General features: G+C 40.1%; 1 protein-coding gene and 1 long non-coding RNA gene across 5 annotated transcripts in view; one reads left to right on the top strand and one right to left on the bottom strand.

Annotated features, from left to right (window-relative positions):
- LOC135446705 (uncharacterized) overlaps positions 1 to 3,617 on the bottom strand; it is a 43,602-nt gene extending 39,985 nt beyond the window's left edge. Inside the window, exons 1-2 of the long non-coding RNA XR_010439868.1 lie at positions 3,508 to 3,617; positions 847 to 914 (exon numbers count right to left, since the gene is read on the bottom strand). This is a non-coding gene — a long non-coding RNA (uncharacterized LOC135446705). The remainder of the gene's footprint in view (positions 1 to 846; positions 915 to 3,507) is intronic.
- LOC135446702 (sodium/hydrogen exchanger 9B2-like) lies at positions 119 to 21,999 on the top strand. Of its 4 annotated transcripts, none has more exons than XM_064710906.1 (13): positions 150 to 234; positions 1,152 to 1,300; positions 2,816 to 2,915; positions 4,102 to 4,282; positions 5,593 to 5,763; positions 8,438 to 8,580; positions 10,287 to 10,414; positions 11,322 to 11,497; positions 12,023 to 12,129; positions 13,241 to 13,390; positions 15,773 to 15,881; positions 16,057 to 16,193; positions 17,154 to 21,999. In XM_064710906.1, exons 3-13 carry the CDS (start codon positions 2,826 to 2,828, stop codon positions 17,391 to 17,393), a joined length of 1,632 nt encoding a protein of 543 aa, XP_064566976.1. In that variant the 5' UTR covers positions 150 to 234; positions 1,152 to 1,300; positions 2,816 to 2,825; the 3' UTR covers positions 17,394 to 21,999. The 4 variants fall into 4 exon arrangements, with proteins under 4 accessions (XP_064566974.1, XP_064566972.1, XP_064566976.1 ...); XM_064710903.1 differs by having other exon boundaries at positions 4,099 to 4,282; XM_064710904.1 differs by lacking the exon at positions 1,152 to 1,300 and having other exon boundaries at positions 119 to 234.
- Positions 22,000 to 22,695: the final 696 nt, after the last annotated feature.

Genomic DNA, 22,695 nt, shown 5'->3' with positions numbered 1-22,695 from the left:
GTCCGCTGCCGCCTTTCCCGCGGTGACCACTCAGCAAGGCCTGCGGGCAGCCCTTGGGGGCATTCCAAGCTGCAGCCTCTGGCCTGGCGGAGCTGCGGCGGTGGAGGAGGGCCTGTTGCGCCAGCAGCAGCATTAGCAGCGGGGGAGGAGGAGCCGGAGCCGAGCAGCGGGGCTGTCCCCGCTGGGGCCGCGCCGGCAGAGGCTGAGGGGAGCTGAGGCCCCGCCGTGCCGCAGGTGAGTGCTGTGAGTGCTGTGCCCCCCGCTCTCGCTGCAGCCCATCCCTGCAGCAGGAGGGGTGAGCGGGGGTGCGAGCGGAGAGCGGGCTTGGCCGGCAGGACGCTGCTCCCGCGTCTACTTGGCGCCTTTTTGTAGATAATGATGGTTTGGGTGTTTTAATCGTTGTTTATTCTGAGTGCCAGTTGCTGCCGTGGGGTTTGCGGGATTTCGTGTGCATGGCTTTCTGTACCTGCTGTGTGCAAAGCAGAGCACTGACAGTCACCGAGAGCTCATGCTGTAGGCGTGCATGTGCTGTCCCTGTCAACCAGCTCTCCCTCTACCATTCAAAAACAACTGGAATGAGCGGATCTAGTGCAAACCTTTCTGCTTTCCATACGAGAAAAGTGTATTTTACAGGGAGGTACTAAAATAGGTCTGCTGCTGGCTGGTTTCCATGGGATAGGCCTTAACCCTGAGATATAAATTCCTCTCAATGATTTCTCAATCACTGATTTTTGTTGGCACAGAAGGTGGAATTGAAAAACCAAATAAACCCCCCCCCTCCCAAAACACCCAAAATCTGTGAGCTTCCCAAAGACCCATGCTGGCATAAGTACAGTAACTACTCACTTTGGTCCTGTTGATCCAAAGGACAGTTCTTGGACGTAGGTTCTTGATTCTCTCAACAGGGTGAAGACCTGCCACAAACCATATAAAGACAGCACTGTCAGATTCAGATTCATCATTCACTCCCTGAAACCATTCCTGTTAAACAGAACATTCAATATCCCTGCTTAGTCCATTTTGTCTGTCCCACACGCTGCTGGGAACAGCACTTTCTGGAGCTGAAGCTGTGGCGAGGTGGATTTGCCCTTCTCAGAAGTATTAATTAATCAATTAACTCTTAGAAGTATTAATTAATTTTGTGTCAACAGCTATGTGACTGATCTGGGATGTTGCCTGTGCAGAGCTGGATGGAGAACGATATCCTTGTGTTCTTTGCTTGCACACAAACCAAGTGCAAAATTAAGTACAGAAAACCACCCTGCGAAAGTGGTCGGTGAAGGGAAGGAGGGAGGCACTGGTAGGTTGCTGGTATTTTCTGTTCCAGTCAGGAGGATTGGCATTTGTGGATTCCCAGTCCCAATGAAAGGATAAAAAAACCAAATCAAAAGTATCACCAATGTCATTAAAAAAGCCTAAAATCCTAAAACCACAACTATTTGGTTCTGCAAGTATTAATTAAAAATACAGAAAAGTACTGAAAATTGAGTAAATAAGCACTTTATCTTTAAATAGGAAAGAGGGGAAAAAGTAAAACTATTAACTTATAGCACACTGAAAGTGTTTGCCTATAGCTCTGTATTGTGCTGTGACTTGGTCATGCCTCAGGCCAGTTTCATATCAGAACAGCTCAAACAACACCTTATAGGTGTTAAAATGGCCCTTTTCTTTATGGTATCCGCCCTTCCCAAATATCAAATATTTCCTTTTAAACTTGAGGCTTGATAATTGTGAGAATCAGCTCTGACTTACTTCGAACTATCTAGCAAGGAAGGCGTTTCTTGGCTCAGAAGTTCTGGCTTAACTTCACTGATGTTTTATATGGCCAGAGCAGTGTAAAAGACTTGAAAGAGATGTAGCTGATGGAGAATATGTGCCAACCTTTGATGTAAGAGAGAACACTATCAAGTCTTGCCTCCAGATATATGCCTGCCCCCTTGATGGCTCACACTTGTGAAACTACAGTAAACACATGCACCAAAAAATATCTGACATGCAAAACAGTGCACTGCCATATTTCTTGTTAGAATCTGTGGGAAAAGTAGTGGACCAGGTAGAGTTGAGCAAATACAATGGTAACTATCCACCAATGACTTGGATCTTACTTCTCACTCTGAGAAGTAACTCCATGGGATATAATCAGTAAAAAAAGAACCATGTTTAATTAGGCTGCAAGCTGTGAAAAGTCCTGATCTTTATTCAAACAGGCATCTTCTCTTTATTAGATACTCAGTCAATGTGTTTGTAACTAGTAGCATCTAGAGAAAACATGTTGTTAAAATTGGTCTGAAAATCAACCTGGATCAGTCAAGCTTAAGTTAGGGGGGAAGTGTCCCCTCCTGAAGCCTTAGAAACCTCTTAGAGTTTTAGAAACTATAGTTGTTCTAACTTCATTCAATGGTCACTTGCACTGACATGTACACAGGACCCGTGACGCTTTCAGGACTAATGGTCCTGCTAAGTGGTACTGACAGCAAATAACATTTAATATGTGCTGAAAGGAGGCACAAATGGAGAAGGATTACAGCTGATGTTTTAAGAAGAAATTAAGAGGTTAGCACAGATAGTTGTGATTCTAAAACTCTTTTTTTTTTTTTTTGGTGCTTGAATTTCTACGCTTAATACAGTTATTCAGTTAGTTTCTGTCCTTTGTTCTTAGGTACAGCATACAGAGGGACACAAAAATCATTAAACTTGAAATTTTATGGGCTGAGAGGATTTTTCTACATGGTGGGAAAAGACATCACTGAGAAGTCATCCATTTGGAAAACTATTTGCTGCTCTGTAACTTTTTCCCCCTTATATCTTTCTCTAGGTTTGCAACAATGGTAAGGGAAGATGTACATGACAGTGAAGATTCTGAACCATCAGTATGTGAGAGAAATGGCATGATTCCTATGCATGAGCAAAGTGAGGTAATTAACTAAGATCCCAAAATATTATTCTAGTCAGAGAGAACTCTCCTTTTTTCCCCTTTTTAAGAATAAAATTCTTAATCTAAAAGGCACTTAAAAGTAAGCATGTAGTATTGAGTGTATCTCATATAGATGTCTGTATGGCACATCTTTATGCACATGGTGATCACAGAATCATGGGTTAAACAAGTCACTCCATTCTGAACGCTCATGGGATCTGTGTTCCAGTCATGACACTGAGTAAGGAAAAAAAAAAATATATATATATATACACAGAGAGAGAGAGAGAGAGAGAGAGGGAAGAAACAGAAAAATAATCAGAAATGTGGAACTACTACTGGAGAAGGGCCAAACCACATTATAAGCAGAATTCCATGTCTACAGTATGACAATATGCTGACATGAATAATCATACAGGAAGGCAGATGATTAACTTGTCAAAAATAATGTTAAAATTAAGTGAGACATATCCAAAAATGGTCAAAAAGTCCTTTGGTTATGAATATGGATAAGTGGATGTACCAGTATAAGAGAACAGCTCCAAGGGAATGACTCGCAGTTACAGTATTTCTCCATCTTTACTTTGACTTACCAGCCTGAGACTTCCAGCAATGGATCATGTGAGTAAAGCTTGTGCTGGCCAGCTGTGCTGTTTCTTTCATCTTTGTTTTGTTATTTTGGTTCAAGACTTTGCAACAGTAATTATTAAGGAGTTATAGTAAAAGTACCATCTCACTGGAATGATGCTAATCACTAATTCTATTGTGAAATCCAGTCTGGAAGCAGAATATGAACAAATTGTAGAAAATATTAATAAATGTTTAGTTGTGTATACAAGACAAGCTGAGCCTGGCTTGCTATTATTGCTTCTTCATCAAATATGCAAATATTGTTACTGCACAGGTGCCATATCTGTTGGGACAGGAGCCCTGTCAGGTGCAGATAAAAAGGCAAATTTCCTGCAATTTCTCACATCCAGTTCTTGGTGCAATGCAGAAAAACAAACACAGGGCCAAAATGCCAGAATTACATCAAAGCTGGGCATTCCTGTAGTGGTTGTTCAGTTAATGTGGTTGCCTGTAGCCAATGTGGATCCAGTGCATCTCAGCAGACTTGAGGTGGTGCACACCACTTCAAATAAACACAGTGCCACTTCTGAGGGAGTCTCCTTGTTTGCCTTCAGCAGGAACCAACAGCAGGTGCCAAAGGTACTGATGGGAATGCACAAACAGAAGAAACTGCTCTCTTAGACCACTGCACTCAGCAACCTCCAGAGCCAACAGCAGAGTCTTCAATACCTGCAAGAACATGGAGGCAAATATTTGCTTGTCCTCCTCAGGGTTTACTGGCCCAGACAGTGACAAATGGTAGGTAAGAGACACAGAGTTTAATTGAAACAAGAAGTGGTGAAAGAAGTACTTGTTTCTCTGAATGGGATGATATCTGTCCACTGTCCTTGAAAATAATGAATGGAAATAGCTGTGTTTTACTTATCACACCATTGTTTGAATGTTTGAGCCAGAGGGGAAAAAAAAGATGAAACAAATGTTTGAATGTACAGTTTTTGTTTCTCCAGTCTCATATGTTTACTATGGTAGGTATATTTTGCACTGCAAACTATTTTTATCAAAAGAAAGACCTCCTAATTTTTGTCTTGATAGTTTGTCCTTAGTACTACAGGCTTGCAAAGGCAAACTGATCTATTTTATTTACAATTTGTACTAAACTGAAAACTCTCAAAAGAGATGCCTGGCTAGCTAATTATTTGAGATTTTTCCTAACAAAAGACATTTCATGTGTCCTTGATTGCTTCCACAGCCACTTGGAATTCTTAAGCTTTTACGTTTGGAAATCTACTGGTCTTCCTTTGCCCCCTGTCACTCTCAAGTAAGATTAAGAAAACTCCAGTTTGAAAATGCAGGACATTTATTCAACACATTTTTTCTTCTCCTTCAGTCTCCTGTTTTATATGTCTGCATGCCTGTTCTCGTTGGGCAACTGTTGGAACAGATTTGTGAACCTTGAAAGAGCATAATGTTTTCACATATCTTATAATATTTTCACTCACTGTTCTCATAATATTTTTCAGGATTTTTCCCCCTCTGTATTATTCTGGTTTGATTGCTGTATCAAGGAAAGTGTTTTACTCCAGAGGTCCAGAGACATGACCCTCTTCACAATTTTTTTCCCAGGGATAACAATGTATTGCACAAACACATTGAGCCAAAAAATGATTCTTCAATTATTTTAAAAATTAGACTGGAGCTGCATTCATCAGCTTGAAGATACAGCCAGGCTGTTCAACAGTAGATTTTACTGTGGTTCTGAAGTAGCTGAAGGAAGATAAGCAAATGCAAGATAAGTTAGTGAAAGTCTTTGCTTCAAGTTTGGAACCTGTGAAGTGCTTTTCACAGCAGACAAAGGCTCACTAAATTTATTTATTGATGTTCATGTTACCAATTTTAAAATATTTTAGCATCTATAAAATCAGAACATCAGTTTGGGGACCATCAAAGATTACCTGCATTGTTATGATTAAATTAATTTTTAAGGTAAATAATTTCATTTCTAAAAGTCATGGCTAACGTTTTTCTTCAATAGCAAAACAAATGTGACCTAACAGCAAATTTGTTGCTAAGAGATTATTAACTGTTAATTATTTTTTGTTTTGTTCCAGTTGCATTTGTGGTTCTGGTTTGGGCTGTGGTTTGGTCCATTACTGGGGCTGAGTGTCTCCCAGGTGGAAATCTCTTTGGAATTCTGTTTCTTTACTTCTTTGCTGTCATCGGAGGTAAAATTTTTGGATTCATTAAGATAGGAACACTACCCCCTCTCCCTGCTCTTCTGGGTAAGAGATCCTTCCTTCTTCCTGCATATTTTGTGTTGTCAAGTAGTATCTGTATGGGTAGATGTGTTTGGATTGGGAACAAATAAACTGTGTCCCATTGAAAATCTGTAGCTTTTCCAAATTACTTTTTCTGGTCCTCTCTGAAAAGGTGCAAAATTCCTCAGACTGGAATTGAAATTAGTCAAGGCTCTCTTCTTCATTCTTTGTGGGTCAGAGAACCGTTTGCCTGCAGACTCAGTTTATCGTCCTTCAGACCATTCTGTCACAGTTACTTAAAATTTGGGATTAATAATACCAAACAAGAATCTTAATCCAGACATCATTTTACAGTAATCTCTTTGCAAAATTATTGCTGAGCTGTTTCTTTAGTATCTCACACAATGAAAATGTTTTCCAAAGAAAACATTACAGCAATTCCCTGCTACTGGTGGTACAAAGGATTTCTTTCTTCTCCTTCCTTTATCTCAAGATAATTGAAACCTAAGAAAATAAATTCACAACAAGGAATAATTCTTCTGCAGAGAGTTATACTGATTCAATCATAAGGTTTTTTCCACATCAACATCCCATTTTATCTTACATAGAACTACAAAATAGAAGTGGGAGATTAAAATAATGTTAATGCTGACATCTTTAGAATCTTTTCCGGTTTCTTTCCTAGAGGAGGTTTTATCCTCTTAGATGAGTACAATATTTTGAAGTGCTGTGATGTCAGTGGAGCTGGAAATGAACTCCAGGTTCTTCTCCCCAGCTGTATGCTGTCCCCTTGCTGTGTTTAGTGCATTAATGAGTAAAGCTGCTGACAGACAGTAAAACTGCTTGGCAGGGTGGGCCAGGTGTGGCTCTGTAGCCTGCAGGGCTGGTGCTGTGCCTCACACAGGAGCTCCTCACACAGCTCTGTCCAGGCAGCTGTGCACTCTTGTGCTGTTTAGTTTCACCAGAGGAAAGAAATTCAAATGAGAGGGAGGGAGGTTTTGCATATGGCATGCATGCCTGCAGTTTGAACATGGAATGTCACATGCAGGGAGGGAGTCTGCCCTTTCTAAGTAAGCACACCTCTTAAACAAATAAAAGTATTTCTGACCATTTGGGTTCTGCTTGCTTGGGAGTTTTTTAATTACATCTCTATTTGAAAGTTATGAGTTGAGCGTGAAACTGCTTGTCAGACAGGTAATACTGGACAGGAGAAACTTCAGCATGACAGCACATGTCTCTTGGGTTGTTTAGGACAGAGTTCATTGTTCACATCCCTGGTCTTTGAGGAAAACTGGAGAAATGTATGACTCAGAAGACAAGACAGACAATGTCTGTGAATATTCTGGTTTTACATTAAGAATTCAAACCATGTGCTCTTACCTGCCTATAACCCACTTTTGCTAGGTCCAGTAGAGTGTGAGGTGGCTGGCTGAGCACTTAAGCACCTTATTGTGAGTGTCTCTCAGGAAAAAAGGAATGAAATTGGTACTGAAACAATCACATAATAAATTTTAGGTGCATGTTGCAGAGAGGTTTCTGCAACAGGAACCATGAAGCAAATCAATTAAGATATCCTTTGGGGTGGAGATTTTTGCTTTGTTAAATAGATTCCCAGATCAGGGTAGCTTCAGTGACTTGGACCTCATGCAAATGTTGCAAACAGCTTGTGATCACAATGCCAGCCTCATAAAATTGTCATGAGGTACCACAGATTAATTATGACACTGTTCTTTTTCTGAGATGTGGTGGAAAGAACAATGTCTGAAAGTTTAGTGTCCCAGGACAAATCAAGTTCACAGTCAAGGCTCACACTGAGCTGGACCAACCTGAGCACAGTGATTTGTTTACTTTTTGGGGTTTTTTAGTTTCCTGTTTCTGAACATGACTAATATAAAATTATGCTACAAAAATGTATCTTTGAGTCATCAGGACTCACAATGAATCCTCTCTAGATCCGTATTTGAAGTCAACTTTTCCAGTACTTTTCCATATGCTTCCAGAGCTGTGGCTTCAATAGCTTTGCAGGAAGTCTCTGCTTTGACAGTTTTACTAATATTTGTAAAATGTTGTGTCTTGCAAGTAGCTCAAATAGAGGATAAAACAAAGTTTATGATTTCCTTTCCCTTTTTTGTCCCCTCTTTGTGTAAGAGTTTCATTGCCAGAGCCCTTGAAAATGTTTAAATTAGTCCATGATGAGCTGGTTTAGATTATATTTCCTAGTGAATGCAGCATACTGGTTCCTGTGTTACCTGCATTTCTTACACATAAGAGGATTTTTAATAATTCCCAACTTCTGAGATAAATACACGATATTAGATGATCTTCCTATTTTTGTATTAAAATAAGCTAACAAGAAAAAAATCTCTAAGAATGCAGAGGTGTCTTTGCTTATGCTAAGTATGACCTGTACCTTGTAATCAAAGCTGAGTTCTTTTGACTCAGACTAAAGCTGTGTATCAGCTGATTTATTAATTGATAACCTGCTGGGTTCTGAGGCCACTTTCGCTGCTTTAAATGTGTTTATCTCTTCTCATGCCTCAGGTCCGATTGTTAAAACATGGCTAATAATTTGGAATATAAATGATTTCTTTTTCTCTCATAATAACATGAAATGGTTATCTGTTTTTAAGAGTGCTATACAGGCTTTTCTCGTGTAATAAAAAATCATTTGACAGGAGTTTATTTGTTTTGACTTAAGGGATGCTACTTGCTGGTTTCCTAATCCGAAATACCCCGTTCATCAGTGACTTTGTCCTGATAAACCTGCGCTGGTCTGCAGCACTGAGGAACATCGCTCTTTCCATTATCTTGACCCGAGCAGGACTCGGCCTGGATCCAAAGGTATGGCACCAGCCATTTGTGTGTGGCAGACTATACAACAGCAAACAAAAAAACCTGAATAATTGGTTCCATTAAAAATATCGAACTGCTCGCTCTTGGAGCATCTGGAAATTAGATCATTACAGAAAGCATAATTTCTGTTGTATAATTATATGGTAATATTGGCAGTTGAATTTGTACATTAGGCAAGCAATAAAAAAAAAAAAAACTGAAGAAAAAAAATTATTATTATTTTTATTTCCTGAATTTTGTGAGTAGAACCTATTGAAGATGTGTGCACTGTCATGGTCTGTCAGGAAGAGTTTATACATTCCCTGACCAACTCCCTGTTAGTTTATACTGAAAATTTGAAGCAATGCAAGGGATCCCCAGTCCTTGAAAGAGAATGTTTTTGAAATCCCAGACAACCAAAAAAGTGTAAACCCTGTGCAACTTTTTTAACTTTTTTTTAATCATTGCCATTTTAATGCAAATATGTTAATTGCAAAGATGAATCCAGCTGCACTACTGAAACAATGATTCTCATCACAATGAAGCCCATAGCAGTCCTGTGAACAAAAAGTAGTCTCTGCACCCTGAGAAACATGATACTTCATAAATTGATGAAGGCAAGGTTTTGCTTATTCAGAATGGGCTGGCTGAAATAAAGCCCTACTGGCCCCTCCCTGTTGAAGGAACCACTCAGAGTTTATATAAAACTTAGATAAAATATGGGTAGTTTAGAACATCTAAATTCATTTCTCTTAACCAAGAAAACCTACAGAATTGCCAATGCTACAGTTATTTAGGAAAATAAGGTTTTGTCAATATTGAAAAATACCTGTTTTCCTTTATTATCATCATCTTCTTTTCCAAAACATTGAGGTTTGTATGAGCATGAACTATGTGTTGTTAGACACAGTTTGGATGTCCAGTTCTGTGAGACTCATTTTTTTCTATTCATAACAACTTTTTTTGCTGAGGGAACTTCATTTTTGACTTCTTTTTCTTCCGTGTGGTAAGAAAACTGTTGCTTGGACTCTGTGTGTGGCAATGCTTTGATGCAGTTACAATTGTTCCTCATGTAATTGAAACTCTGAAGACATAGAAGTCAGTTTCTCTTAGTCCTGATTATGCTGGAATAAACTGGTCTGGTAAAAAGTGGAACTCACTGATTATAATTTTTTTTTTTTTAATTTCATGTCCAAATTAGGGACCTACTGTTTGTGATTATTAAAGATAGCTCTTAGAAGCAAATATGCCAGTTTAGAAATTTTTTTAAAAGTTGCTGAGCCAAAAGGAGCCTAATCTCTGAATATCAAGAGAGAGACAGCTGAAAGATGCTTGGCTCCTTGAGCAAAGTTGATGTAGGTCTATAACTTTTCATTATTTGTTCATAGATTTTGGGGCAATTTTGAGGGCTGCTCATGCAACTTCTGGGATTATAGTAAAATATTTTGTGGATGGAGCAAATGAAAAGAAGCCAAACAGAATTTTCTGTTACTCCTTCCCGTGACATTCAGGCACCTTATCAAACCTAGATTCACTGCCACACTTGAAATTTTATACCAAATCCGGTTGGGCTTGGGCTTATCTCTGGTTTAGGCCATGTCATGTCCTATAGTGCAGCTCAGACAGGATTCTTTAACAAGCCATATCAGATTGTAAATGTTTTTCCTCTCTGTAAAGCCAAGGGTTCTGACACTGTTGTGCCTGTATGGTTGCAGGCTCTTAAGAAGCTCAAAGCTGTCTGTTTACGGCTTGCTTTCGGACCGTGCCTCTCAGAAACAGGCACAGCTGCTGTCCTTGCCTACTTGTTCCTGCATTTCCCATGGCAATGGGGATTTATATTAGGGTAATGTACTGCCTTTTCTCCTCTATGACAAAAGTGCTGGTTTCCAGGCTGCAGCTCAGTGATCCAACTGTGGTTAGTTGTCTGTGCCAAGCAGAGACCTCAGTTCAGTGCCATTCGGGAAGCTGTACTCAGCCCCTCTGGTCTTCTGCTTACCCTTTATATCTGGCTCTGTGGCTTATTTAAAGGTCATATTTTCAGGCTGCAGAGGAGTACTTGCATCATTACTTTCCTGTGTTTGTGACCTGAGCACTTGAAGAAAGAAGGATGGTGCAGTCCCTGAGTCTTGAACCACAACAAAGGGGGCTTTTAGGGACAGCAAATTATACCACAGTTTGGACAATCTTCATATTGGAATTCAGAACTTCCATTCAGAGAGATCCACATGGGACAGCCTTCCTGTCAAAAGACAAATCAAGGACAAGGATGTGGCATAGTACATTCTAGAGTAACATCCTTGAAGAGAAGACCTTTTCCATCTAGTCCTATCTAAATTGGTGGACTTGGGCCAGACCCATACACTAGAACAAGATGGGTGAACTCCTCCTCTGACACCTGCTGAATTTTATGAGAAGGAACTGGGCTGCTGAGTCATAAATATGCCTAGACCAGGTTTCCAAATGGGACAATCCAGGTGTCTGTCAGGGAGCATAACTGGCTGGTAGTGGAAACTCCAGTTTTAGCCTGTGGAGCCTTTTACTTCTAATGTTACTGAGTTGGACAGAAAGTACGAGCTGATTGGAGATCTGCACAGAAATATCCCTGCGTGTAATTAGAGGGGAAAGATTAGGAAAATGCTTTACATAAAGGTCTACTTATTTATACTTCAAAAGAATTAAGGTCAGAACATTTTGAAGTTTTTTTTAGTTCAGTGCTTTCTTTTTGAGATGCTGAACCTGTGTATTTTCAGTTTTGTTTTAGGTGCAGTCTCCCCTGCTGTGGTGGTTCCCTCCATGCTGATTTTACAAGCTGGGGGATATGGGGTGGAGAAAGGTGTCCCAACTTTGCTAATGGCAGCTGGCAGCATTGATGACATTCTGGCTATCACAGGCTTCAACACTTGCCTTGGGATGGCTTTCTCTTCTGGTATGCTGGTTAATCTGTACATAATGAAATGCAGAACAGTGATATTTTGGAGAATGTGTGCTCTGTTATGGCTGACTGGTTTAATGGCATCTTGTTATAAAAGTCATGTATAGCTTTAAATACTGAGATGGAAATTACCCATGTTCAAAAGTTGGTGTAACATGGTCAGCTCTGAGTTGTGGGTCACAACAACTTTTAGAGAACATTTTTCCCGGAGTGCTTCCTTACCTGCCAAGTCTGGGCTCTGCATGCCCAACATGATCTTTGAAATTTCACTGGGTTTGGCAATGTTCTTACAGTGGCTCTTTCTCTGACTTCTCTTGCACACTTTCTTGGCACGGGCTTTCAGAGAAAGAAAGTTGCACCATCCAATTCTTTCAGGCCCATAGGTTCCTTCCTGAACTCCTTTGCCCCGAGTAATTTAAAGCAGACACTGTCCTGGAATCACCTCATAGGTCTGGGGAGCATGGTTTGAGTGAAGCTCTATGAATGGCTTACTGAATGTGTTTTCCTTTTGCAAAATAGGTTCTACTCTGTACAATGTGCTCCGTGGAGTGCTGGAGGTCACTGTTGGAATAGCAGCTGGGGGAATTCTGGGAATGTTTATTCGATATTTCCCAAGCCATGATCAGGTAAAAACCTAGTTTAAAAAAAGATTACAATCAAGTGATTCTTTGCTAAGGGATTATTTTCTTTAGTTATTAATTTCCAACTTCCTGTGAAGCTGGTTTTGGGGAAAGCTTTTTACAGTGTAGCAGCTTCCAGATTGCAAACCTATCAAGTGAGGATGTGTTTTAAAGGTGATTATTTATTTACTGCACCAATTATAATGTATGATAGTGCTCCCTGATGAAAGTCAGGAACCCAGCTCACCATCCTGCTCTCATTGAAGGTAGTGGAAATGGAGGAAGGGTCTGATACCCATTTCAGACAGTAAAATAATAATTTATTAGACTGATGCAAGACACCTGTACTTCTTTAAGATGTATCCAGTAGGCCTAAGATTAAAAATTACCAAAGCAGATGTATTAGAGGTTTTAAGTGATCGAACATATCATAAGTATTAATTACAATGTGTTACTTTCCATAAAAGTTACATTTATAGAAAGTGTGAGATGAATTTTCTATTGAGGGGTAATTAAATGAACAGAAAATTGTGGAAGAATGTAGATACACTCTGGACTACCAAAGTCAATATTCAGAGCATCTATTGCCCTCAGTGGCATCAAATTTGTTATTAAATAATGTAAGAAGTGTGATACAAGAGCTAAAGAGTTAGATAGAAATGAGGAACAATGGCAGATAACTGTCTGCTGTGAGACTGAATTAAATAAAACTAGATTATTCCTGGCAAATATTTGACTTGTCCTTAAAAACATCTGGTGGCAAAGATTTCACCTTTCCTTGGATAAACTGTTGTAATACTTGACTACACAGGTAGAAAATCCTGCTATCACAGAGCTGAGGCAGAGCTGCTGGAAGAGAGCATCATGTTCCTTGCGATAAAAATAGCCTATTGGCAATAAAAATTTGGGTGGGCAGAGGGAAAAAAAATTGCATTTTCAAAATTTGTATTCTTAGGAATTAATGTCTGAAAAAAATCCTCAATCGAACTGAGCAGTTCAATTCTCACTTGGAAGCTTTGATTCCTTCAGAATTATTAATTTTTAATTTTCTTTTCAAGTTCTTACTTTCAAAATTAAGAGGAGTAACTTTTTTGTTTGTCTCTTTCCTTGGCTGCAGGCATCTTTGGCATGGAAGAGATCGTATTTTATACTTGGACTGTCCATGTTTGCTGTTTTTGGCAGCATCTACTTTGGCTTCCCTGGATCAGGAGGACTTTGCACATTAGTCTTAGCTTTTGTTGCAGGTGTGGGATGGTCTGATGAAAAGGTGAATGTTTACATAAGAAGCATACCATATCCAAAGTCTGATGAATGTACAGCCTGACAGGAGCTTGAATTTCTGTCTGGAGTGGTAATGGTATATTTCTGAAGCGTTAGAGGGTGTACAGATTTAAAAAGCAAACAAACAAACAAGCCAAAAAAACCCCCAAAACCTCACCACACCAAGCAGCACATTGTACATTTGTTTTGGAAGTGTTTAGCATTTTCTGTGACAGAAAGTGACCATGTGTGTCAGTAGAGCAATATGTATGCCAATACAGAGCCTGGTGTACTGACTGAGAAATGCTCAGCTTTTCTTAGACATCTTAAGCCATATGAAGGAGACTTAACACTTGACAGTAGCAATCCAAAGCTTCAATTCCCAGCTCTGGGAGTGTCTGTACACAGTCAGTTTATGGTTAAGTTTACAAATGAGTGTCCAAGATGCAGTTGTGTACATGGCCTGAATACCCTGAGGGTTTGTTCCCTGTGGTTTGGAGGGGGTGAAATGAAAAGCAGTGATTAACTGTCCTCTCTCATCTTTCCCAAATCTCAGCCAGTGTAATTTGGATAACTTAGAGAGCAGAGTGCACACAATAAATGATGATGTAAGGCCATAAAAAAACCATACAAAAGACTGCTTTTTAGTCACTTTCTCTTAGGCCTAGCCTACTTCATCTTACTGCTGCTGCCCCACTGCCTTTCTGTACCCTGCTATGTCTGACTGCCTCTTTTGCTTGATCCCATCTACTTTAATGTTTTGAGGGCATCTTTCTCTCCACAGCTATAGCTTTGTGACATTCAGTAGAAGGAGGGGAAGAAAAAGGAAAGGGGGTTAGATATAGTAGAGTGCATGTTATTATCCCCATCTTGACCCTGACTTTACAAAGATACCAAGGTTTGTTATAACAATGAAAAGGAACTAAGATTGTCCAATTTTAAAGGATGAAAAGCTCTTCTTCGGACTTAACTCGTTAAGGACATTACAACTGATAAAGTTCTCTACTGAAAAGCTTTTAAACCATTATAGGAGGAAGAACCTTAAAAGAGTATATGCAGTCTGTAAAGGCTTAGTTTAAATTCTTTTAATCTGTAAATGAAGCTTCATGGCCTTAAGTATATTGATGTCAAATGCCTTAGCTCTTTTTTTCTCAGATATAGATAGAGGTTTGTGTGTACTCAATATATTACTGAGGTTTTCCTGCTGAAATTCTCAAAGGCCACTGCCTTCCACTGTCCATGGTGGAAGGCACTTGACAAACACTGTCTACAGAGAACAGTGAACATTGGACCTATTCCTGGGACAGTCAAATAGGTAGTAAATAGGCTGAAATCCCTAAAGAGGGGATTTCTGGGGGCTCTTTTTTATTTTTTTTTAATTTAATTTTATTTTGCCAGAACTGAAAAGGGTGAAATAACAAGGGGAAATGAGGCCAAAAATGTTTATATATATATATACACACATATATATATATTTCCACCTCATTTCTTTATGGTTACAGAAGTTTTTGTGTTACTGTAACCTACCATTCCTTGACAGAAGAGCAAGAGGTGTTGCAGGATCAGTCCCAAAGACAATACCAAGGATGGGACATGTCTAGGCCCTGGATTGATTATTAAGTGACAGAGCACTGCACTTATATTTTCCACACACTCCTGCCTGAAGGTTCATTTGCTATTGTAGAACCCACTTAATTGAAAGACAAGTGCTATTTGATATACTATGTGTACCTTGTCATGTAAGTGGAAGATTCCTGTTTACACTGGCAGCAGTTGTTTTAGGAAAATTGTGTAAAGTTCAAACGTGAGGAGAAAAGATGGTTTTGCCTTGATACACTATATTGCAGTGGAAAGTTCAGCACTTGTTCCTGCTATGTGATTTCAGACTTGCTCAGGCTGACTTTGCTCCTGCTGACATGGGGAGAAGCCTCTGACTGAGTGTAGCACGAACAGAGGTCGTGACTGAAACTTGGGAGAGTCAGACTCTGCTCAGCTACAAATGGAAGAACATGTTTAGGCATGCAGTTCCCAAAGGCTCAGAAACTTCATGGCATAGCTGTTGAAATGACATCTTTCTAAATACTGAAAATCAACAATGCTCTATTTTCTTCCTCCTGTCTGCAAACTGCTCTGTTACTGTTCAAACACCAGTGCTTTTTATTTCTCCTCTCAAGACATCAAACATTTATTTACTAGGACAGCCAGACTCAGTCTGACCTTCAAAAGGTGTGCAACTGATTTTGAATGTTTTTGTATTAGTTCAGAGAAAGAGGAGCAATTCTGGACAAACTTTATGAAACATTTTCACTTTTTCCTATGATTACTTAACTGTTGTGTCTGCTTGGCCATCTTTTTGTGAATTTACAGATTTGTTTTGTTTTTATTGCAGAGAGAAATAGAAAAAATTGTGGCAGTTGCATGGAATATCTTTCAGCCTTTTCTTTTTGGTTTAATTGGAGCAGAAGTATCCATTACATCTCTTAGGCCTGAAACTGTTGGTAAGATCATTCACAAATTATTATCATTCATTCATTTTCCAGCTTTCATACTGGCTTTGAAAGAATCTCTATAAAGAAATCTAAAACAAAGAAGTTTATGGCTGACCCCCCAAAAAAATCAAAAAGCCAGAAGCACCTATGCACAAAAGCACTGAGAAGTGTTTGTCTGTTGCAGGGCTCTGTGTTGCTATATTAGGCATCGCCCTGGTTGTGCGGATCATAGCAACGTTCCTGATGGTGTCCTTTGCTGGGTTTAATTTCAAGGAGAAGGTATTTGTCTCACTGGCATGGATTCCCAAAGCCACTGTCCAGGTAAACAATCCAGCATCACTTTCATTCCAGGCTAAATCTATTTTCTTTAGCAAAGCTCCCTAACTAGTGTAGCAGTAAGCGGGGAAAGGTTCAGGCTCAATGACAGCTGAATGTAGAATATTGACTGTTCGTACTCTAAAACACTATAACTGCTTGAAAAGTGTGTGGAGAACCTTCTATGTGCAAGTGTTTTGCTTGCATCCTGGGCTTACTCTTTATAATGACAGTGAATTGTATATATACCACAGGAAATGTAACCACTTTTCAGCCATTGCTGATTATTGTGCCTTCACATACAGATTCTGAGAACTCTCAAAGGTAAAAGCATTTCCCTCTTACACATGAAGTATCTGCAAGGACAGTCACATCTGAACTCAGAATGGGTTTCAGTTTGTGATTATTTTGGTAAGGAGTGGTCTGAGAGCCGTATTAACAGAGATGCCTCTGGCTGGCTACATTCCTGCTCCTTTATTTCAGCAATTGTCATGTCATTTGGACTTTGCCTCAATAGCATGATTACTTGCAAACAAAAGTTAATAACCAAAACAGGCAAGGCTTATTACATGATCAGTGATATAAATTTTCAGAAGCTTCTACTAGTTGACTATTGTCAGGATACATTCTCCAAGTGAGGCATTTTCACAGCTGCAATACACAGTATACTGGCCTATTTCATTAATCACACATTCCCCAGAAATGTGGATAAAATGGCAGCTAAGCAATGTTCTTCACAGGAGGAAGCCACACAGATAAACTCATTAGCTTAGGAAATTCCAAGCATAGTCAAGTGAAAATTGTCCTCATAGGTGTAATACAATGCTTGCTTCACTATGTACAGCCTAAAAACAGGTTGAATGTATTAAAAATGTCAAATTTCTGTGGAAATGATAAGTTTGCTTTTTTCCTCTTTCAGTGCTAAAGATTACTTTCTCCATCTCAGCAATGTTTTCTTCCCTGCAGGCTGCAATAGGTTCTCTTGCCCTGGATACAGCAAGACAACATCAAGATGAGCAAAAGGAAAAGTATGGAATGGATGTACTGACAGTAGCTTTCTTGGCTATCTTGATCACTGCTCCAATTGGAGCCCTGGTTATCGGCTTGGCAGGGCCCAGACTTCTGCAGAAGGCTCAGACAAAGAGCAAGGAGGATGAGGAAGGTGCAGAGGTTGGCGAAGAGGCAGAGGCCTGTGAACCTTCGTAAACAGACACTGCAGCAGTCTGGTCCTTCAACCCTGACACTTCTGCTGTATAAAGGTGGCATGTCTGATCTTGCTGGAGGAACCTAAAACTATCAGTCACCCCTGCTATTTTTAAAGCAGCCCTGGTGGAGTTCTATAAAATAGTTTTATGTGAAGATGGTGCCTTGAGATGAAATAGCTGAACATACAGTGAATAAGATGACCTGGCAGTGAGTCACTGAGTCAAGACTGACTTGAAATGTGTGGGTGGTGAGGCCAAGGAGAGAGTCAGAATTGTTGAGGTGTGGAGTGGAGTCATGAGGTAGAATATAAGCCAAAAAAAATGGAGACTAATGTGAATAACTTATTGATGGTTGAAACTGAGCTGTGAGATGACAAGTTATACAACTCAAAGAAAGCAACTTCAAAGTGGTTGTTGATACATAGTGAACAAGTCCTCCATCAGTTAGTTAGTGATTGGTGATTGATCAGTTGGTGATTCCCTCTCCTTCCTCAGTTGTGTTCCAAAACTTGCCTTTCCTATTGCTGTTCTTCCTCACAGCTGATGCACTCTTTTGTGCCTTCAAGGACTGTCAGCTCTGGCCATACAGCAACTGGTACTTACATGCTCAAAGAGACAGTTGGGGCCATCATAGACTGGTAATAAAGATGTTGGTGCCAGCAGAAAAAAGGACAGAGCCTGAAAATGAGATGAGGGTTGTGGGATGGCTGTAAGGACTGGGGGAGGGTTGTACGGGATTGGGATGGCTGCTTCTTCACCTGTGTACCTCAGCCTTCACACAACATGATGTCAAGAGAGACATGCTCTTCTACAGCCAGGATTAACCTCTGTTGATCAAAATCCTACTCTTGCCTTTCAGGTTTGGTATCACTTGACAGATAACAGCAAATCTGTCTGGCTCCAAGGAAGTTGTTGGTAACTCCATTCTGAGGCACAGGGTCAGTACAGCATCCCTCAAAAACTGGAAGTTACTGGAAAGGCTATTAGATTGTGCCTGTAACTGAGGTGGGCAATACTCTCCTGCAGATTGCTACACTACAGTTCACTGAACTCATTTTACCGCATCCTGTGTAGAATACATTTGATGGTGTCCAGGTTTTGGCATTAGTAAGAACAAATAATTTCTATTTTAGCTTTTAAATTTTTAATATGCAAAACAAAAAAAAGTATAAAAATACTTTTAACTACTTAAATATTTCTAATGTTGACACTGTACTATTTGCAGGTAAGCTCTATATATAGATATACAGATGAGCTGTATATGTAGCTGTACATGCATGCCTTTATATAAGCCTTACTCTCTAAGCAAAAAGAAAGCTTCCTGATAAATAGTTCAATTTCATAGCCTGCAGTTCCAGCACAATGATAAAAATGTCAGGAAATTTATCTGTTAAGTTTTCCCCTAACAGTTATCAAGTACATTATATTTCTCTTAACTGTGCACACTGCTGTTCTCTCTGCCTCCTCGGGAACGTACCATCTTCAGTTCAGTTTGTCTCCTGACCCGAAAGGAAGATGCTTTCAAACTGCACCTGATGGGTTTGAAGCTGGAGCAATGGTTAAGGGTGCTGTGCTTGGTCTTTATTGTGACATACCTGGCCTTCTGTGCCTGTTCTGACTACTTCACATGCACTCCTGGTGTCCTGGCCCGGTCCTGTTCAGTATCTTCACTGATGATCTGGATAAGGGGATTGAGTGCACTCCCAGCAAATTCGTGGACAACACAAAGTTGGGTGGCATTGTTGATCTGCTGGAGGGCAGGAAGTCTCTGCAGGGGATCTGGACTGGCTGGATCAATGGGCTGAGACCAGCAGAATGAGTTCAACAAGGCCAAGTGCTGAGTCCTGCCCTTGGGTCACAGCAGCCCCAGGCAGTGCCACAGGCAGGGACAGAGTGCCTGGGGAGCTGCCCAGTGGAAAAGGACCGGGGGGTGCTGGTGACAGCAGCTGAACATGGGCCAGGGTGTGCCCAGGGGGCCAGGAAGGCCAAGGGCATCCTGACTTGTGTCTGCAGTGGTGTGGCCAGCAGGAGCAGTGACTGTCCCCCTGTACTGGGCACTGGTGAGGCCACAGCCCAAGAGCTGTGTCCAGTTCTGGGCCCCTCACCGCAAGAAGGACACTGAGGGGCTGGAGCGTGTCCAGAGAAGGGCAATGGAGCTGGGGAAGGGTCTGGAGCACAGGTCCTGTGAGGAGTGGCTGAGGGAGCTGGGGCTGTTTAGCCTGGAGAAGAGGCAGCTCAGGGGGCACCTGACTGCTCTGCAGTGCCCTGACAGGAGGGGGTAGCCAGGTGGGGGCCGGACTCTTCTGGCATGCTGCCAGTGACAGGATGAGATGAAGAGTCTAATCTTTACTAGGGAAGTTTTAAGGTGGACATTAGGAGGAATTTCTTCATAGAAGGGGTTGTTAAACAGTGGAATTGTCTGCCCAGGAAGATGGAATCATCTTCCCTGGAAGTGTTTAAGCAAAGACGGCACATAGCACTGAGAGTCGTGGTCTGGTTGACATGGTGGTCATAGGTTGGTTCAGTGATCTCAGAGGTCTTTTCCAACCTCATTGATTCTATTTTTAACAGTAGTTTTAACAGGAGGTTAAGTAATTGGAATATATAATTTTGGTAAAGTTAACTGACAAGGTGAGGAAATACAGTGTGCATTAGTAGCTGTCTATAAAATAGTTCTACTTCAATAAAACTTAAAGGAGTTCACTTTTTTGTAAAGCTTTATAAAAAGTAGAATCCTCACAGAGGGATCACTATGCCAAATTTGGAATGTGTTCAATAACAGAAGTGTGATGTTGGAAGGATTACAGCCCTTTAAATTTGGACACAACCATAAGTACAAAAGCAAACCTCTGATGAAGAGCTCTTGTTTGTGATAGCCTCTAATACTTCCTCCCCAGCAAAACAGCATGTCATAAATGGGATTTGCCTGTTCCTGTAAACTCAGTGTGCTCTCAGTTATACATTAGATCACTTCCACAATTCTGAGTGCCTGAATAAGCTATACCAATGAAAACTTCCCATCTTTTTTGTTAATCTAAGTGAGATTGAATAGATTTTTCTTTCCCTGCCATTTTATGTCCATATTTCTCATGAGACCCCTTTCCCCCAGCTTTTATTAAATCTTCAAAAAGTATCAGGTTGGAGCTATTATAGGGACCTGCAGATCTAAAATTAAAAGCTTTAATGTTTTATAATGTTCCCTCTCCTTATCTTCCAGAAAGAAAACACTTGCATCTTTTCATTAAATGATATGTCAGGATTAAGAACTTAAGAGACTGGGGTTTTTTAGTAAGTATCACGACAGTTTCAGCTGCTTTTGAATAGCAACTAACTTTGGGATTAGATTTCAGTTTTTATCAGAGTACGAGTGAAGCCTGACATTAAAGAACACCTCCTTTTTAACAAAAAGCCTTGAAAATCGTTACTGAATAAGGCATAAATTCAAGCCAATTAAATAATTATGCCATGGTATTCTCTTATTTGCAGGAAATAAAATAAGAGCACAATGTGCAGTAACTGATAAGCAGAGTCCCGCTGTCATGCAGGCATAGTGTGGGGGAAGTCTGAGTGTGCTGTTCCAGAAGGTTCACAAGAACCTCTGCAGCAGAAAGGTCTGTCAGCAGAGTGTTCCCAGCAGCCAGCATCCAGCAGCTACAGCAGGCAGCATATGGGAAAAGATAGAAATTGTCTATCTGCAAGCAGGGAGTCCAACAGGGCAGGGGATGTGATGATGATGTGATTATAATCACTGCTTACTCTCTCTTTTTCAGCCAAACTGAGCTTTTTATGGAATTTAAACTGAAGTCTAAAATTAACTGTGAAAGAGTCATGGTGTAATACAGCCACAAAATGGATGATAGTTTCTGTATCTTGATTTTTAAATAAAGAGTGCAAGAGACCAAATTTTTGGTCAATTGCACTTCAGTTACATTTGTCTAGTAGTTGCCCCAAGTCAGACACCTTTCTCCAAACCTATTTTACAAGTTTATTTGTATTCTATAACCATGTTCAAATTAATTATGAAAAGAAAGGAAAACATTGCTGTTCTTGTAAATAGGTGTCACAAAATGCCAATTTCAATTTCCCCAGATTTTCCATCAACACTGAAGACCTGGTCCTATGACCTCCGTTCCAGTCTTTATTGGTATTTAGGGCAAATTTATTCCTGTGTATGGAGCTTCCCAAGTAGATTAGAAAAGTCAGGTAATTAGTTCAGCTTCTCAGTAGCTGGTGAGACACAGAGCTGTACAGGCACTTCAGCTTTTAGCTATCTATCTCTGACTTCAGATGGGAAAGATTAGTAAATTCTTTGAGATTTTCTATAGGAAGTTCTGTGGACATGAGAGAGTATTACCTTGACAGATTTTGAAATCCAAGGAAATTATGATTTATCTTGCTTGTGAGTCTCATTAAATTATCTTGTGGAAATTATAAAATGTGCTTTTTACAGAAGAACTGTGACTTGCTTTTGCAACACAACAAATTTGTTCCATGCCCTTACAAATATAAGTACAAACAAAAAAAACTGCCCCTGTTTATCCTATAGCCATGGTCTGTAGATTGCTGTTAAACTATCTCATCTAAGAGCAAGTAGGGAGAAAAAAATAATTCCATCTCTAACACAGCTTGATTAAGTAATGAAGAGGTTAAACCTTACATTGTTCTTCTCTTCAATGAGTTTTTTGGGAGAAACAAAACCATGTTGCTGTATTACTCACTTTAACAAGGTTTCCCTTAATTTAACAGGTTTGGTTGTGATTTCAGAGGAAACCAATCTGTTTGAATACAGAAGTATCCTGATAAAAGCTGGAAGCACATACAGCCTGTGTCTAATAAGTCTGCTACAGTAGACTGTGGTTTTTAAACCCTGAAAAAATTGTCAGGGACAGGGCTTTACATTTCACAGTAATTTCTTCACCAAACCCAAGAATTGGGGATTGATATTCTATATACATCTGTAAGTGAAAACAGTATAAGACACTTACCTTTATATATTTTTCCCTGTTATAAATGTTTATATCCTAATACATTTATGGTTTGCTCATCCATTAAGGTAAGACCACCATGAAGCATTTAAACAATAAACATTATACCATGGTTCTGTTCCACACTTTATAAAAGCAGGAATTTAACACACAGTCACATCCTGATCTGCCATCTTTTGCTGCAAGGCAAGAGGTTTTGGAACCTGGAACTACAACTGTCACAAATGGAGGAGGAATGATCTACCTTAACTCTGCTGCTGCTGCAAGAGCCCTTATGGGTGAGAACAGCTTTCTGACTCGCTTTCTGTTTCAGCACTC

The sequence above is a fragment of the Zonotrichia leucophrys genome, chromosome 4 (assembly GCF_028769735.1).
Source record: "Zonotrichia leucophrys gambelii isolate GWCS_2022_RI chromosome 4, RI_Zleu_2.0, whole genome shotgun sequence".
NCBI lineage: Eukaryota > Metazoa > Chordata > Aves > Passeriformes > Passerellidae > Zonotrichia > Zonotrichia leucophrys.
The sequence above is the reverse complement of the archived record's forward strand: the minus strand, read 5'-3'. Positions and strand labels throughout refer to the sequence as shown.